Source organism: Struthio camelus, chromosome 11, assembly GCF_040807025.1.
Source record: "Struthio camelus isolate bStrCam1 chromosome 11, bStrCam1.hap1, whole genome shotgun sequence".
NCBI lineage: Eukaryota > Metazoa > Chordata > Aves > Struthioniformes > Struthionidae > Struthio > Struthio camelus.
The window spans coordinates 23402868-23421747 of NC_090952.1; the positions used below are offsets into that span (position 1 = coordinate 23402868).

The 18880-nt window shown below is 38.1% G+C and overlaps 1 protein-coding gene across 5 annotated transcripts; it reads right to left on the reverse strand.

Annotated features, from left to right (window-relative positions):
- Positions 1-453: 453 nt before the first annotated feature.
- LOC104150570 (P2R1A-PPP2R2A-interacting phosphatase regulator 1) lies at positions 454-18672 on the reverse strand. Of its 5 annotated transcripts, none has more exons than XM_068957327.1 (10): positions 18454-18668; positions 14878-14956; positions 9263-9319; positions 7032-7075; positions 6884-6938; positions 6346-6438; positions 5701-5789; positions 4981-5042; positions 3814-3910; positions 454-2630 (listed from the first exon to the last, which is right to left on the reverse strand). In XM_068957327.1, exons 1-10 carry the CDS (start codon positions 18567-18569, stop codon positions 2471-2473), a joined length of 852 nt encoding a protein of 283 aa, XP_068813428.1. In that variant the 5' UTR covers positions 18570-18668; the 3' UTR covers positions 454-2470. The 5 variants fall into 5 exon arrangements, with proteins under 5 accessions (XP_068813428.1, XP_068813432.1, XP_068813431.1 ...); XM_068957331.1 differs by having other exon boundaries at positions 4981-5045; positions 18454-18653; XM_068957330.1 differs by lacking the exon at positions 3814-3910 and having other exon boundaries at positions 18454-18672.
- Between the last annotated feature and the right edge of the window lie 208 nt (positions 18673-18880).

Genomic DNA, 18880 nt, shown 5'->3' on the forward strand with positions numbered 1-18880 from the left:
AGACACAGCCATGTGTATCCAACAGCATTAATGGCCCCATTAATGCAAACCACAAACACTGCCCCACTTCTCCATGGAAGGCAAGAGACCCAGTACTGTCCACTATAGAGCCATAGCTTCCAGCTTCCAAACTTATTTCACCACAACTTCCTCTGGGCATACACTAGGGACTCATTTAGCTATTAAAGAAATAGCTAAGGTAAAAGTGCAACAGCGTCTTTTGAAAATACTCATAATTTTTGTTCTTGAGTTTTCCTAGAGTTGTGACAGAACTTTAAGACAGCATTGCACTAAGAAAACAGAAAAATGTGCTGTAGATTTTAGGGCCAACTTAGATGTGGTGAAATGGGTTATAATAAATACTTTCATTCAAGAAGAACAAAACCTTTTAATCACAGATGAAAACAAGAATGCGGTTCCTACCCTAACAAAGTGCAGAAATAGCAGACCACATTTACTTTTTTCCATTTATTGGCACTTATTTGAAAAATAGCATAAATATTCAACAGAAAAGAGACAAGTTGATCCACATCCTATTGATGCATTTTTTTTTTTTAAAAGACCAGAACAGATTATGAGGAGGTTCATTCTTAACAAATAAGCAAGATTTAAAAAAAAAAAAAAAAAAAAATCAGTCTTGCCATCACCACAAAGAGTGAACGCACCAGTAAGTCTTTGGCACATATGTGACATTGCAAAACTAAGCTATGTCATCATAGAGAGAAAGCAAATAGACATTAAACACAGGCTTGTCCATTTGCCACAGGGGTAAAGGGCAGTTTGAATTAAAAACAAAAAAAACACCCACCCTGCAACACAGACGTTGACTGTTACAATAATTTAAGAGGAATAAAAGCAGAAGTAAACAGTGTCATATTTTACTTGAACTGAGTAAAACTATTAAATAGATTCTACTTTATTTCTGTGATAAGGATATGCTGAAACTGGTCATTGGTCCTCAGATCACCAGGCCTTCGACTCTGCATCTTCCATTTCTACCTTTGATAGCTGCTGTCAATCAAAGCTTCATCCGTGTGAGTTTTTTATGGCAGAGTTCAGAACAGGCTTCTCTTCCACTTCAGGAAGTCTCTATTCTTTTCTCACTTTATTATACATTACAAAGTTTTAGTGTTTAAAAATAAAACATTTTGCTTCATTATTAACCATGCGGGAAACACCACATAGTACAAATGTGTACACACATACAAACGAGGCCCCAGATGGAGGGAAGTTCAATTGCATAATAAGAGTCAATAACCAAAATGAAGTTGCCACCAGAAAATTTGAAACAGCTGTCTATGGTGGTTTGCAGATTTTTCCTCCTGTCTTGGGAATTTCAGGGTTGATATCAGGATGCCTCAACCCAACTGACTTTTCAAATATAGTACAAGAATCCATATCAAATGACTAAATTCTAGGCTTCTAACCACCACTTGAAGTTTACATCAGCAGAAATAACTTGATGCCATTAAGTTCAGGAAGTGATATCAGGAGATTAAACACTGCAAGAATCTGCAGTTAGGTGTTCATATTCGATCACTTAAGCCTGTATAAAAGCATTCAAGGCCCCTCACTGTTTTTCTCCAACAGAAGTCATATATGAAGATGGATACGGTCTGTTAAAATAATGCACTTCTGAAGCACTCAATACTAAAATCTTAGGATTTAGTGTATTGTTCCAAACATTACTTTTTTTCCCTTCCCATTAAAAGACCTTTAACAGAGCATCTACCACTCTAATACATCATCTAATGGGGAAAAGAAACCAAAATGCCCCTAAGTACCCAAAAGAATGTTCTACACCAAATTTGGATTTAGTTACAACAGCAGTCATGATCATGAATAAAATCCAACATATAAAAATGACAATTCACCAACTTGTTCTTTTCAATCCAACTATAATACAGAACTGATTAATAGCCAATCCTCAGAGAGCAGAAAAATCTTTTTTTTTTTTTTTTTTCCAATACTTCCACTTTCCTTTCAAGAACAAAAAAATAAATAGCTAACACTCAGGGAATAAAAATATAAATTATTAAGATGCTTCACTGGTTTCAGATTGAGGACAAACATGAAAATTATCTGTTACTACATCAGCACCATTTTATATTAGCGAGGACACAGCCTGTCGGCTGTTGGAAAGCCAAGTTTTCTACAAGCAGAATGTACATATAATATTTGTAACTTACACCAATGAGACAATACTCACTGCAAATCAACAGCTTGTATACCGATGTTAGCATCAAATATATTTGTAATTCAAATGCTTACCGTATTTTAGTAAGTGTCATACAAATTACTAGACACATGAATTCTTCCTCAAGGAACTATTCTGGAAGTTTTCTAGAAATAATGACATTTCTGGAAGTTCCTATGAGGAACAATCACATAAAGAACGCAGTTACACACAACAGAAAGTCTTCTAGATTTCCAGATGTTTCTTGGCGCCCATTAAGCAGATTTATGTTTCTCAATTAATAGGTAACTTAGCTGTAAGATCTACTGGTACAAACGGAGATCTGGAGTCAGAAAGTGAGACCGGAGAGCCTGTGTTGGTGCCAACCTCAGCTGGTGAGTCACACGAAGAGCCTGCACTGCTTCTATTGTCATCAAGACCACGTGACGACAGACTGAAAACAGAGTGATATCAAGATACGAGAAATGAGGTATTTAGTTTTTCCTGAAACATTTCAAATACCGCTTTCCATTCACTGTAAAATGATTCTAAAAATAAATGTACATCCTTGAAGAAACAGTAAGCCCTACAATTTGAAATTAACTGTAATAATATGCCTTACAGACACTTCCAAACAGACAGATAACATTTTGCCAATTTTCTCCCTTGGTTCGCCCAGAAATAGTCTACAGGCTAGAAACCTCAGGTGGACCATGTCTTTGCAAGCCCTCTCCCATCTTCTATGGGTCCCAGCCTAGCATCTCTACATACCCAGATGCCTCTTTTCTGAGGAGACTCAAAGATAAACTACATATAGTTCTTGTACCACTCATTGCTTATTTCACAGGACACGGAAAAATTTAACTGTAGGTGTTCTACCACTCAGTGACAGCTTTTAAGTGTTTTTCAAAAATGTACTCCTAAACCAAGATGCAGCAACTGAACCTGCACTGCTGTGCCTACTGTGATTAGGCTGGGGCTGCGGGGGTATGCTTTTAAAATACCTTGAACACATCCATTTTACTATCACCGTTGCAACGGGCTAAAAGCTTGCACACAGCGATGTGCCTTAGCTGGGAGGCAGAAAGGACAGACATACTGTAAACAACTCTGACATGATAGTTTTTACTGTGCACACCCTATGTGTTATTAACCTCTTGACTAAAAAAATAGTGACGGATTTTGCTTTAGTGTAAGTCATTACACTTCTGTATGTAGTACTTTTTATCTCCTCCCAGCCAGGGAAGGTCAGGCATGGACTCATTTTCCCATGTGACTAAGTGCAAAAAAGCATTAAAAAAAAACCCAACACATAGCATTAACACTCACATTTGATTGCAACTTGAAACTAGACTCCAAAAAATAGCCAGCCATGAGGTATCTTTTCCTAAACATGCTTAACTCCCACATACATAAAGCATGTTAACAGAAGATTATTAGTCAGCCCTGGAAATTCTAAAATTGTAGTGAATGTTATTGCGTATTTACTGTAATACTCTCAGTGCTTCAAAAATACAGGATGTTTGAAGCTGGGTTTTTTTTTTTGTTATTAATACAAACACGCTCATTGCTAGATTAAAAAAAAAGTATATATTTCTAGTGCCTCTGATGAATTTCAGACAACAGCACAGTATTACCATCCCCCAAGGTCTGTCTGATGTGAAACTTCAGGGGTAAGCATGCTGGAGGATCCTTGGAATAATCTTTTTGGATGATCTTCCATCTCTGTTACACCTTAATAAGAGATAAGGGGTGATAAAAGAATAACTACTTCTCATTTAAGCTAAATCTATTTTCAGTGTATTTCTACAGAGCAAACCAAATAGAGGTTCAAACCCATTACAATCTGTTAAGTATTATTTTAAATTTAAAACATAAATGTTTGATGCTGAAATTTTAAGAGTATTTCCGGGAAACCTTTTAGTCCAAGCACTGGGAGAGTTTAAAGTTGTGAATTGAGGTACTAGATATTGAGGAATTACATATCAAATGCCTATTCTTCAGCAGTACAGAATAATGTTTTTGTTTCAGTTTATTCAACTAATTAGTTCACTGACTAGCTCCATCAAAGTAGAGAAGAGAACAAGGAAAGCTTGTTTTCCTCCTGCAGTCAATTAAAACAAGGTCCAGGATTATCAATAAACATATACTGACTGTGAATTCTAAATACAGTAGAAAAAAAATGGACAGAGATGCACTTAAATAGGCTATGGCACAACTCAGATGGAAGTATTTCAAAACTTGTTTCAGAGCCAGAAGGGTTCTGTTACAAAGGTGAAGTGTGCAGATGCATTTAAAAACAGATGCAACAAAATCTGAAGAGAAATTTGAAGAAAAATGCAGGGATAGAGAAACAACTTCTAAATACAGTTATAAGGTGTCTACCAGCTTCTGAATCAGCTTGTATTGTAGCACTATGATTTTAAATCCACAGTATTTGTGCACTTCAGTTAGCCAGGACTTTCACAAATTTCTGTTTGTGAAACTAAACACGCTAATAATTGTATTTCTTGTTTTAGTAAAGAGGTTACATTAGTTTCTTATCAGATGCATACTACTACAGCAATGGAGAGGCATTAGGACAGAACAATTATTAGAGTTTTACTGAATAGTAAATACTAGTTCACCAGTGTTTCTGTTTTATCACTACGAACAGTTCCATGTATTTGGTCATTGTAATAGCCTCTATTCCTAGTCATTCTTTACAGTCTCAGCCAAATGAGCAGAATGAGGAAGAAAGCTATATGAATTACTATCACATTAACAACCTGACCTATTATAGTAGCCAGAAATAAATACTGTACCTTTTCTTTTTATTGACCCAAGAACGCTTGGTCGAATGCAATTAATAGGACTCTGGCTTCTCCTGCTAAAAGAAGGCAGATGCTACACTGATGTGTCATCATTAACATAGGAAGCCCCAAAACAAAGAATCAAAAGATGTTCAGATAACACACAACTAAAAGGAAAACGCTAAAAACATGAGCATTAAAATAGCCTATTCAAAATAACTTGTTTTGCAGACAGACAGACAAGGAAGCATAGACCTTAACAGAAGTTAAGTCACATTGTTTCACAACTGGGACAGGCTACAAGCTCACACCTAGGTGCTGACTACATCTCAGTTGACAGCTGTACTTTGCTGAACTGTTTTGGCTTGATCAAGTTCAATTGTGCCCACATCACTCAAAACAATATCCAATACAACTGAATCCAGAATGCCTAATAAACCCCTAAATCCATTTTAATTCCTTATAATTCAATTATTTAATGTGCGATTAAGAGCAATAGACTACACTGCAAAATCAGAGGTTGAAATGCAGCCCAGCTTCCTGATGTTAAGACATGAGGATTTTAACAAATACTCAGGGTGTTATAAAATCTAAAGTGTATATGAATATATAAAGTGATATTCAGGATTAGAAATCAAATTTAATTATATTTATGACAAATTCTGAGATTTCAAAAGCCTACTGTGAACAAGATAGGCCAACTTCCTATTATTAACAGAGTCTGGTACTTACCTTGGAAATCGCCTTGTTGGACTTGGGCTAGGACTTGGAGGTAATCCACTACTACTCACCAAACTTTGCAAAGATGGTGAGAAACATTGCTGAGAGCAAAATAGTTTGAGTTATTTACGTATAAACACTGTACTATACCCATATAGTAACAACTGGGCCTAATTACAGGTAAATAAATAACCCACTGTCAATTTAAAGCAACCAGCCCATCTGGCTGGGTATACCGAGATACCATTTGTGGTTAAGAAGGAGAGGAAAAAAAAAAAATCTAGAAAAAGTTGGACGGATTTCATTTTCATGTGGAATACATGCAAGTTGACAAGCATTTATTTTGCCATAGTCTGATTAAACTAGTTTATAAAAATGATGATGTATGCCCCCTCCTCTTACTCTAAAGGAAAGGCAAATAAAGAATAATAGTAACAGGTTAACAGTCAGACACTCCACAGAAATTCACATCCACAAAATATGCAACCGCTAGCTGCCGTTTTCTGTTTCTGGATTTTAGTTTTTTTGTTTTATTCTCCAGTTTTTTGCTTACAGCTGAAGTAGAAAGGAGAAGGTAGCTTCATCTTTTGCTATTAACTTGGTTTAATTTATTTAGCATAATCCAAGATAAAACCTTTATTACTACATTTTGCTTACCTTCCCTATTCCTCTGGTAGGTGAAGGAGCTGGAGAAACTGGGATAAAGTCTACTTGCTTTGGTGATGACGACTTTTCACAATCATTGTCACTCTGTAAATAGTACATATAATTAAGGATCCTACGAGCAAGTATTTTAATATAAAAATGATCGTTTTGTTTAGAATTGAATAAGATTCCAAAATTATCCTCGTTCATGTTAATCTTTTTTTTTTTTTTTTAAATGCAGCCATTTATGAGGAGATATATTATGTGCAACAAAAAAAAGCCTTAAACGTTATTTGCTGAGTACCAGAAAACGGAAGAAAATATGGACAGGCAGGTATCTGTGCAATTTGCTTTTTGAATATCACCCCAAGAAACCCACATATATCCTTGAACAACTGATAACTTTATGTCTTGTTAGTGTGAAACACTGCTGACCAAAAGCAGCAATATATCCTCATCATTTTTAAGTCAAATTATGTAAGAAAATGTTGACATGAAAGTCTCTAGTGTCCTAACACTGATAACAAAAATTAAATCATGAATGTATTACCAGGCTCAAGCTCTCCTCCCATGACTGGCTCATCTGCATTGCTACTTGCACTTCTCTATAAGGAAGAAATGAAATGTGTTGTCTCAGGCCCGTAAAATATTTCATTAAGTATACTAGTATACTAAGTATACTTTGCCTTAAGGCTCACCTTTCATGTACTGTTTCTCTGTTTATCAAATTCATTCCTTCTTCCTAAAAGAGATTAGCAGATGAAAAATAAAGACTTCAAAAAATAAAAAAGGTTTGCTCCAGCAAACCAGAAGAAATTTACCTTCAGTTCACTCAGGTATGGAGTCAATATAATTCAGCTAACTATCTTAAGTAACAATAATCTTAAATTGTTTATTATATGAAGGCAGATGGTGTGAAGGAAGGTAAAGACAGAGCGTTAGAGAAGAGAATTGTAGCCGACTTAAGAGAAACCATCACATAAAAAGTATTGCTCATGGGAGTTGGTTGTTTCTCACGTAGTTTTTTCATTTTCATCACCATTCAAGAGATGGTTACAAAACTGAGCAATAACGTGACCAAAGCTTTTACATATGCTAGAGTATCTTTATATAATCTTGCATAAAATAATTTCATAAAGTAGAAACTATTCCTCCTGGCTCCTCACTTCAAGAGGATAGAAACTAACATAGGTAATCCTTAAAAGCATGACTGGATTCTTACCTTACTCTATGTATTAGAAACTAACTAGAAGCTGTCAGCATTTCATTTCTATACAATGCTTAGAAACTAACTAGAAGCTGTCAGCATTTCATTTCTATACAATGCATTGTATGTAATAAATTCAGGATTTCAGTGGGGTTTTTTTTCCCTAAAACATCTATAAAATATTACTGAAATGGAACAAAGGTATAAAATTACACAAACTAAATATTAGAGCAAGCATAAACACATTTGATTCAATCCCCTCTTAAGGCAAGAGCCATTTCTTAAAACTAATTGAATACTATCCAGTGTGTTCAGTGAAGGACTAATTCAGGCTAGTTCAAGAAAAGAGTTTAAATAACTAGTTTCACTGTCTGCAATCCTACATAGGAAGATTCTTCCTACATTAGTTCAATTGGTGATTATTTGCTAAGATTTGAAAAAAAAATCAGAAGTACAACACATGGTCCCCATCTGTGCCTGTAAGTATACATGAAAGAGAAATTCGATTAGTGAACTTAATGATCAAACACAAATTAAGAAATGTAATTGTTCACTTTAATAAATGTGCATATGAAATAATTATTAATACAAAACATTTTTTAAAATTTTGAAACATCAAAGACTACTTCATGTAATAAATATAGCAATAGAAGCACAGTACTGAGTTCATCCCCTTGCTCTCATCAGATTGGCATATTAATCCAAACTTTATATTAATAAAAAAAGCTCTCCAACTGACTTGAGTGCTTCAGAGTCTCTTTAAGCCAGTAAATTATTTACATAGTGAAAGCAAGTATTTCTTTTCTACAGGATTACTATGCACCTTTAAAATCTAAGGTGGGAAGCAAGAGCACATACAACCCACTTCAGATATCATACCCCAAAAATTCTGGCTGAAGCATAAATTGATTTTTACAGAGTACAAAGAAAGAAAACAAGCCTATCCATTTGAAAACTAGCAAGTTAAAAAAAAAAAAACAAAAAACCAAGCATCTTCAAGTCAGTTTTATAAGCATTCTACTGTCAAAAAGTCAATATAAAAAGTGGAAGAGCTACAAAAGTTTGCGATTGCTGTTTCTGAAATGTGAGCCTGTAGATTGTGGTCTGTCTGGTGGTAATGCTATTTAAGGCAACTCAGATATTTGCCACACCCCTCTCCCTTCCTAGGTATTTGATCTGGTGCCCTTCCCCTCCACTGACGCTGTAACAGCACAAGTACAGTGACCTGGATAAGAAAATTATACAGATGAAAAATAGCCCAGCCAGAAGTCTCAACTATTTTTTTAGCCAGATTGCTTCCTTATCCAGCTCATTTTTTGGCTGCACAAATTCTTGTGCCAACACAAGGAACGCGCTGTCATTGGCCCTGAATATTTACGCTGGCACTGCAGCCAAAAACTCTGTGAAATTTTACCCTAAGGTTTTACATTGAAAGCTTCCTTGCTAAAATGTCCGTTATAAGATTTCTCTTCTCTTTCCATTCAAATCTTCTTATCTCTATAAGATACGTTCTACCTTTTTATAAAATTTGGAACTCTGAAAACAGATACAACGTTTAGTTTTGAAAGCACTTTGACGCGATAGACTGCTGCAGACTCTATACTACCGCTTCAAAGCAAAATCAATAGTCATTTGAAGGATGTTGCACTTTAATGGGAAAAAAAAAAAACGAAAAAACTACAAACAACTTACTGTTTCCAAAAAATAATAACATGCACTTACCTGTTTGATTTGATGAAGACGGCTGCTAGGAATACGAACAGGAGATGATGGCACAAACTGCAAAACAAAGCCACATACAATTGAAACGTTCTTAAAAAACACAGGAGAAGGGAGGAAAAGGTGTTAGGATGTTAGTATCCACTCTAAAATGCTATCTCAATCTCAGAAAAAATAATCTCCCAGATGAAAAGCAACTTTTCTAAGATTTGCAGAGTATGCAAACTATATTAAGTACTTACAAGAACATGATAATATATATTTCCATATTATACTGTTTCGCATGCTCAGAGAGATGCTAATGGATATCAACCTGCTTTCCACTTCAGTTCCAGACTACTAGAACTCATAGCCTTCTTTATAGAATTGACTTTTAACTATCACACAGCTGCCCTTAAAAGATATGGCTGCACAAATATTTAACCTGTTTTAAGTAGTTCAGAAGGCTCCCCAATAGATCCTTTAAAAACACAAAGCTAAAACCACACATTGTGCAGAAAGTTTTCTGGATTGTTACCGGCCTATAAATGAGTATTCTGACAGATGAAAAAAATTCAGCTATCAGAGGGCTAGCAAAGAGTTAAATACCTTCCTTAAGGTTTCTCAACGGCTTCACCAATTCAAGTGATGGAAAATGAAATCAGATACGATATCACTAAAAGTACTTTTCTATTAATTTTGTCAGTTTTGCATCAAGATCTTCTCACTGGAAAATTATGATCTAAAACTGCACATGCAAAAACAAAACAAGTAGTTAAAATATCATTTCCTTTCATATATTTCCTGTTCCTCAAACATTTAATCATCAATTGACATTTGTCATTATCCCTTCTGGGATCAAAAATTCAAAGCTTTAGTCAGTTTTACCTAACCTCCTCCCCTCTGTAAGCCTGACAACTCCTCCAAATAAACGTGTTTACAAAAACAACGTGTTTTTGTAAAATGGATGTGCTCTCGATAAGAAAGGTGCATATCATTACTGTTTATCACACTTTATGCAATATGAGGCTTCATCAGCTTCAAACAAAACATTACTAGAGCTCTTCATTATGCTGAAATTAGAGAATTAACAGTCATTCACTTATCTATTTACTGCAGCATCTTCCGATCAGTGCCATGGAGAATGCAAAGATCTTGCTGCCTTATACAAAAAGTCATGGCAAGTTATCATAGATCATTAACATGAGGTCATATATCCAGAATCTTCCCTCTAAATAAATATACATATTTATATATTTTTATATCAAAACGTATATACACACGCCACACTTTTTTCTTTCAAAAAATACTAGCCTATCACACTCACACGTAGAATGTCTAAAGCTTTCATCAGAAGTCATCATAGTATATACTACTACAATCTAGCAGTTATAACATTTCGATTAGCTATTTAAGTCCACTTCACACCAGCTTTACTATTATATTGAGCTTCCCAAAATCCTGCGCACCTAGTAGAAATTCCTCCAAACTGTAACAGCCAACATACACCTTCAGCTGACCTCAATTCTCACACAGAGAAAAGGCTCTGGACAATACTACATTCCTGTCCATTCACTCCATCACTGCACAGTAGAAATGCATTTGTTCCACTCTTTATATTTTAATTTTATAACTATGATCCACTCACTCTAAGGTTTAACGTGAACAGAATACATACCAAACCGGTACGTAAAAGTAAAAAGCAGAAAAAGGCAGTTAACTATTCCTCTATAGAATCTAATACAGATTTGACTAAATCTAATCCTGAGGATCCTACATTTTGTTTCCAACAAGTCATGATCCTTGTTTTGTCAATGCTCAGAAAACACTTTTCCCTGCTAATAGTCCTTTGATTTAATTCTTGTAAAAAGAAATTATCAGAAGCCTCAGCAGCTTTTAAAGGATACCTGCTAAAGCAGATTAAACTCATTTGTTAAAATTATGCTTCTTAAATCCGAGATGTTTTAGGGGAGCACAAACTTAATAGAAAACATTAGAAACTATTAGAATATCCCGTGGAAGAGAAGCACCTTCCCATTTCTCCCTCTTCCGGTATGTCACACAGGTGCAGTATCTCTCTCACAGAGGGTAAAGTTTTACAAGTGTCAGTCTGGCTGCAAAGCCAAACTAAGCAGTCACCTGCCCCAGGCACCAAAGCCCTTCCATTTCCCTCCTTGCACTGCCCCCTGTCTTCTGCCAACACAGCGGATCCTAACAGGGAACTTGCTCAGCTTTTTTAAACAAACCAACCAACCACTTTTGCTGAAACAATAGCTGAGCATCTAACCACAGGTCTAAAACGCTCTGCTTTGAGAAAACCGTTTACTCACTAGATGCCACTGATATCTTCTGGGAGGAAATAAACACTCAATAACTGAACATAGTTGAGCCTTCCTTGGCAGTAACATTTAGCATCAAAAAACTGCAGATTAAGACATAGTCAGAATGGCAGAGCTGCCCCTGCAATTATCATTACAAAACAGCTGGAGCCTGGGACTCAGAGAAGTTATTCAAAAAAATAAAAGAATATTTTAGAATTTAGCTGAGTAGCTGGAACTGCCACCACAACAGCCCTGAAGATGGAGCTAGAATATGACCTTCAGTTATCACCAAAGCATTTTAACAACTCCCATTATTCCCTCAAGAGTTAACACAACAGATTAGAGAAACAGAATTATTAATCAGTTTTTACTAAGTTTTTACTAAGTGCTACTAAGTATTTTTCATGGTTTAACATGGCACAAAACATTCAGCTGTATTTATAATACTAAAATAACGTTTTAGTCACTTATTGAACCTTTTCTCCCTCCTTATTACAGTTTACACTGTAATAAAACTTGGATTTGTTTTTCTAATTACAGAAGAAAGTGGTTTTTGAAATATACTTCATTATCCATCTGTTGTAAAATCACACCTACCAGAGCTCACGTCATTTAGCACCCTAGAATAGCTTCCCAAACATCATAAAACGACACTTATTCCTCTGCTATAGCAAGAATATCAGGTGCAGTTAAAGTCCTTAATGCTGAAGAGGTTAATCATCTCCCAAAAATGGTTTATCTATAGCTGATCCTGGCTTAAGACAGTAGAAGGATGAGATGATCTCTAAGTTCCTTTCCAATTCCATCCTGTCCTTCCTAAGAGGACCATAATTCAAAGTCACTAAGAATTAGTCAAGCTATTTCAAAGTGGACAAGGTGCTGATGTAGGGTTCCACGTTCATTTTTAGCATCAGCAAAACTTAAGCTGTATTTTATCAGCAGCTGGTCAACAGGGGTGAGGAAGAGAGGTAACTTTTAGTATACTTTTTAATAAACTTAAATAATTAATAAACTTAATAAAGTGAGATGAAGAGTTAAGAACACCTTCCCATGAGGAAGTGAACGCTGGTTCAGAGATGTTCCTTTCCGATCAGCTAATTAAACTACAAATCATTAACAGCTAGTAGTCACTGCACCGGAAAGTGTTAGAGCTCACTAGACCTTTCAGAAAACCCCCTGTGAAGTTATGCTGTGGTCACAATACATACAAGCATGTTCTCTCAAACAGATTTTGCACACGTTTTAAGCCATTCTTCTGAGTTCCATGAACTACAAGCTCACGAACTGCACCTCTGCAAGGCCACGTGGGTAAATCCTCACAGCTGCTGGTGTTTCCTTCGAGTCTCTGACTTGTGCTCCCTAGAGTCTAAAGGGAAAGGAAGAAAGGAGTCCCACATCGCTCCAGGCGTTAAGATGAGTGTGAAGAAAGAGCTCTTCATGCAGGAGAACACAGGGGGGAGAGGAAAGAGGGGAGAAGAGACTTACCCTGTTTTCAACCTCTTGATCTTGAACTACAACCCTCTAGCTTTCGATACTCACACTGCCTTCCCTGAAAAGCTTCCACTTCAGACATGAAAACATAACCCAAAAACGTAAGCTAAACATAAGCTGCAAAGTGTCCTGAAAATTCCTTTGTTAGCTCTAGAATAATTTTTGTTCTCAAGTACTGCATTTCTCGGGCCACCGAGTCAAAATTGTTCCAATCTGCTGTCGACGATATTCAGAAGAAAGTCACAAAATCTAAAAAACAACAACATCTCTCTGTGGTTCAGGACAGATAGAAGAGCCGGTCCATCACTGAACTGTCTTCTGGTTCCCAACAAGCTAACAAAAAACAAAACCCTGGGCCTTAATGGGCCAATGCTCCCTAAATTAGCTTCCTCCCCCCCCCCCCAACAATTAATTGAAGATCTTTAAGAAGGAAACCCAGTAAGCTGAGCTTTCGCCTTTGTTTCTCCTTCAGTCTGACCACAAGTATAAGCATAAGCACCCTATGCTGCAACCCTAAAAATGCATGAATAGAAAGACTGTTGCTTAAGAGTTCTTCACCAGAATTTGTTCCATTACGATTAATTTTTTTTTTTTTTAAACAGGAGACATGCTAAAGGAGGAGGAGAAAGGTTTTCCCAACAATCTTTCCAAACCTTTACATAAGCATCCCAATTCTATTATAGATGCAAGTCTTTGCTGAAGTAGTTGTATGTCCTAATTTTAAAATAGAATTTTAGCTAAGGGGCATCAGCCAAGAAAACAATAGAATAGTAGTCTTCAAACATTAACACAGGGCTAGCGGACTATTTCTAAAGCATCTTCAAAAGGTAGCTAAAAAAAGGATAATTGCCATTAGCACTACAGGGGACTCCAGCTCTGCAAAAGTTATGGGTATCTACAAATCAGAACGCACTGAAAACTTATATGATAGCACTATTTTGTTTCTCATACTTAAAAGAGAACTAACACTAACCTCCCCCCCCCCAACACGTCCTAGTTTTTCCAAAATTCTAATAGTGAACTGTATGCAGCTGGCTTCTTACCCTGTGTGTATCTGTTTCATAAGTCTGTTTTAGAGGAAAAGGGGAAAACTCTGATTTCTGGTTATACGTCAAAGTATAACCAAAACGAATTTTTTGCCAGAAGAAGTAACTACCCCACGTACCTTATCCCTTCCAATAAGGGCTAGCAAACCATTCCATGCTATCTTGCACAGATTTTCTAAATCAAAGTCACACCTTTTCACACTATTCATAAGGTACTATAATACAAGAAAAATAGTATTTCCTCTGTGTTGAAGCACTATATTTTTACATTTTTTTTTTTAAATCAGACTTTGAGAGCTGTAATAATTCAGTAATTCCATTTCAACAGAAGTTGAAATCACAAATGAACGTTTGAGAGATACGGAATCATTCATTCTGGAAGTCTCAAGATTACGTTATACCAGTCAGCTAGGTGATTGCTTTTTTTTTTTTCTCCTTAAACATCAGAGATGATTAGCCCTTTGGTTACTGAACAACAACACATCTTGTATAGTTAGTTTTATTTGCAAAATACCTTTCTTATTCCATGTTAGAACATCTGCTTGCATATTATAAACAAAGTTATGATCGCAATGAAATATAAGTGCTCTCTAAGGCCAAATGGTCTGTAAATAACGTTTCACCATGGCTACGGCATACTAATGTCACAGTTTAGAGTCTTGTTTCTGAAAACACACAGTATTAGTTTCATAGCCTACAATCTCTTTTTTTTTTTTTTCTTTAATCCCGTTTGTACACTTCTGTTTTCGGCCTAATGTGGTTGGTCTAATCGTTTTCTTACCAGACTATGACGATTCATAACTGTTGTACTGTTCCTGCGGGTTCGCAAAACGTTAGCCTGGAACACCTGTGAATTATCACTGTGAAAAGAAACACTTGTCAAATGCAAGAGCCATTTCCTCCCCATCAAAAAGTACCTCTTAATATAATCTCAGTTTCAAATTCTAAGACAGCTATCATTTCAAGGCAAAGCATTCGAGAAATAGGTACGTAAGTATTCTTTCAGTTTGCCGGCAAGAGCCGAAAACAAATCGCTCTTCCCCCAAGTCCCAGCTACTTCACTTCATGATGCTGATTAATCATACCGAGTCATCAGAATGACTGCACAATTGTTAAGACTGATCATTTCTGTGGGAATTTATTAAATTTGGAACGGCTACAGACTGCCTATCGCTTCAAACAAGTCATTCAACAGAACAAATTTGTAAATAGCACATAATCAGTAACTGAAAGTAGCTTCAATGCCAGTAGAATCAAAAATACAGTACTTCAGTCAAGGTGATTGCTAAGAACATTTAATAAGTTATGAACTTTTCTTTAGCAGAGGTTAAATTAAACATACTGGAAATCCAGTTTTGAAAGCCCTAAGACTTTTGACCACAGTCACGTCTCTAATCAGGAAGGAACACATCCATTTAAAATAAAAGAACTTTATTTGTTTGATATAACATGGTCTCCTTTCTCCAAGAAAACATTTGAATTCTCTTGATGCCTAAAGTAAGTTTCTCCTGCCATCACCGGTTTTATCAACAGCCATTGATCTGTGCTTAATGAACAAGACTACAGAAATTAAATGAATGTTTACGGTCATTAGAATAAAAATTCAGAGCCACAATCCTACAATCCCTGTGCCCAAAAAATCACTGAGGATCTGCATAGGCACACATATCCAAGTCTACAATCATAATTAGAACCAAATTACAAAAAGCCACTGGGTTATATCCTTGTCTCAACTGCTAGCCTCAGATGAACAAAAGCACTACATAAAATAATATTTCTTAAAACTAACCTGACCAATTGACCAATAGTATTAGCTTGTCGCAAAGGCTAATAATCAAACTAAACTTCATTAAGTGTATTTTAAAGACACATCATAAACAGAGTCCTTCAGTTTAAAATACACCAGCTAGGCATGCATGTTTTAGATTTTTTTTGTAAACTTATAGTTAGATAAAAGGTAACAAATAAGCTTCCCTCGGAAATAAAAAGCTAATATAAACTCATCCAAAATAACTCTAGCCACTATTACAAGCACCATCTTTTGCACTAAGATGAATGCATTGACCCCTTTTTCTAAAACATCAAGTACAAATGAATAGGCATCATTCACAACTTCCAAAAAAAGTTTCATTCAGGTTATATCTACAAGAAAGCAAACAACTGTGATTTGATAGGAGCTGGAACAGGAGAAGTTTAAGGGTCAACGGTCTGAAGTTGAGAGATGAGATTTACTGCCTGAGGCCAACAGTTACAGCTTCTCTTTAGTACACATGTACTGGTACACAAGCACATGGCTTAAACAGTACGTTCTGAAATCCAGGTTTTGAACGGAGAAAACAGCTTTGAAAGAGTCCCTAGTCCTTTATCACAAGCCAAGTCCAATATTCAGTGCTAAATGGAGAAGAAAAGAGGGAGAGAAGCAAGCCCTACAAGTATCTTTACCTTCAAACTTCTGTGCGAAAACACCAGAGCTGGTCAGATCTCAAACTTCACTTTTCACAGAAAATTCTGATGGTTCCCATTAAAAGTCATTTTGATTCAGCATGAAAACAGGAATTGAAAGTTCTGTGAAAGGTAAACTCCATGATCTAAAAAAATTTCACCTACAGACGTTCTCTGGCTCCAAGTAACCCATTCCCAAAGCTTCTCATTAAATCTCTTAATGAAGAAATCAAGACAGTAGGCAGTGGTAGAGCAGAAAAAGCAAGCTGTCCAAGATGCTTTTGTTTCTGTTTACCCTACAAAGCCACTCTGGGAAAAACTGAAGTTTCTTGCCAAGAACTGCAATCTTTCAAAGACAGCTGGAAAATTCCTAAGTAACAGGCAAACCACTGCAGCCACCTGAAATTAATTTAATGAGATTCCCGTTTAATTTGTATAAACGCCTGCTATATGTGCAGTTTCAAAGTAAGAGCTGGGGCTTACCCTTCTCCTCCGTGCTCAGAGACTGAATGAAATAATTTGTTTACAGCATGGCTACAGGATGCTTTTTAAAAAGCAAACAAACAAACAAAGTGTCAAGGGTCTCCTAGTTTATAAGAAAAAAGTTATAGGGCTGAGGAGGTGACGAAATATGTCTATGTCTCAGATACATAATCAATTTACCTGCTTGGAAATCTCCCTGCTGAACAACTACTATTCACAATAGAGCCATACTCCACGGAAATATAAAAAGATAGATGTTTCATTACAGTTATATGTATATTTAAAAAGTGCAAATATGTTTACTTAACATTAAATGATGACATAAGAGGCAAGAATTAATATTTTCTCTGAATTGTGATGAAATATTAGCCATTTTGGTACAGAGGATTTATGAGATCTATTCATCACTTGATATCTAATTCCTTACAGAAGCATGACATTTAATTTAAAAAAAAAAAAAGTAAGAACTTATCATGCATTATACTATCTTTTACAAAATTTCATACCTTATCCTCTCCCACACTGTAGTAGGCATACCACAAGTAGCAGCACGTAGAAGACCACCTTTAAGTTAGGTGTTAGCCACACCATGGATGGTGGATGTGGGGGCACCTCCCAACTTTATGACAGCTCAGAAGAGGCAAGAAACAGGACTTCTGCGTTCTAGACTTACCATACATAGACCACACGTATCGTGAGAGCTTTCCTCCTAGCCCGTGCCTGGGACTGCCACTGTCTCTGCCCTGTCAGTTGGGGAGACCTTGGCCTGGACCACAGCCCAAACATCCAGCCCACCCTGCAAGTACCAGTCGCCACCGCGCTGAAGGCACTATCCAGGCAAAACTGTTTGCACAGCCCCTTGTGTTTCTCCTAGTGTTCTATCGGTACATCATAACCGGTATCGTCCTGAATAATTCACAAAACAACTGACACACGGTTTTACACTCAGCCTAAAAGTGCAGCTTAGGTATCCTTCGGGGTCCCTCCAGCCAGGCCCCTCACTGAATTAGTCTGGTTCCTCTGAAAACGTTTACCGTGCCAGTCTTACGTAACGCAGGGAATGCTCTTTGACAAACGCGAACCGTTACAGAAATCACAGAAACACACCACTTCATCTGGGAGGCTGTGCACCCCTACAGCGCTCGCCCCAGCCGCGCAAGGGGACAGCAGAGCGGGATGGAAACGTCTCGAGGAAACCGCGGCGTGGCCAGGCCGCCCCGCACCTACCCGGGTGGGTACCTTACCCCAGCCCCGCAGCGCTCAGGACACTCGCCACCACCTGGCGTTTCACCCCTCAAGCAGAAGATGCAGCATCCCCATTGCTTTAATACAGATGCGCGGGGGTGCGGGGGGGGGAGGGCACAAGGACCTTGGGGCGCGCAGCACCCCCGCAGGCTCCGCGGGCGCCGCAGGCCGCGGGGGCCGCGCTCACCTGAGCCCGTGGATGAGGGGGGCGCTGTTCGACCGCCTCAGCCCGCCCCCGTCGCCCGGCGCCGCGGCGCTCCCCGGCGGCAGCTCCAGGTCCAGCTCCATTTTCTCCTGAGCCATCGCGGCGGCGGCGGCGGCGGCTCCCGCGGCTCCGGCTCCTCCCGCTCCGCCGCGACGCCCATTCACAGCCGGCGGCCGCCGCGGCTCCTCATGCCGCCGCCGCCGCCCCTACAGGCCCCGCGGGCGGCGCCGCAGGCAGCCTCCGGCGGCGCGGCGGGCCCGGCGAAGGCGGCGGCCCCAGCAGCGCCCCATGCCGGGGCCGGCCCGCCGGCGGCCCCTTCCCACAGCCGCTCCCGCCGCCGCCGCCCGACGACCTCCCGCGCGCGCTCGCTGCCGCTGCCGCCTCCTGAGGGGAGCGACGCCTCGGGCCG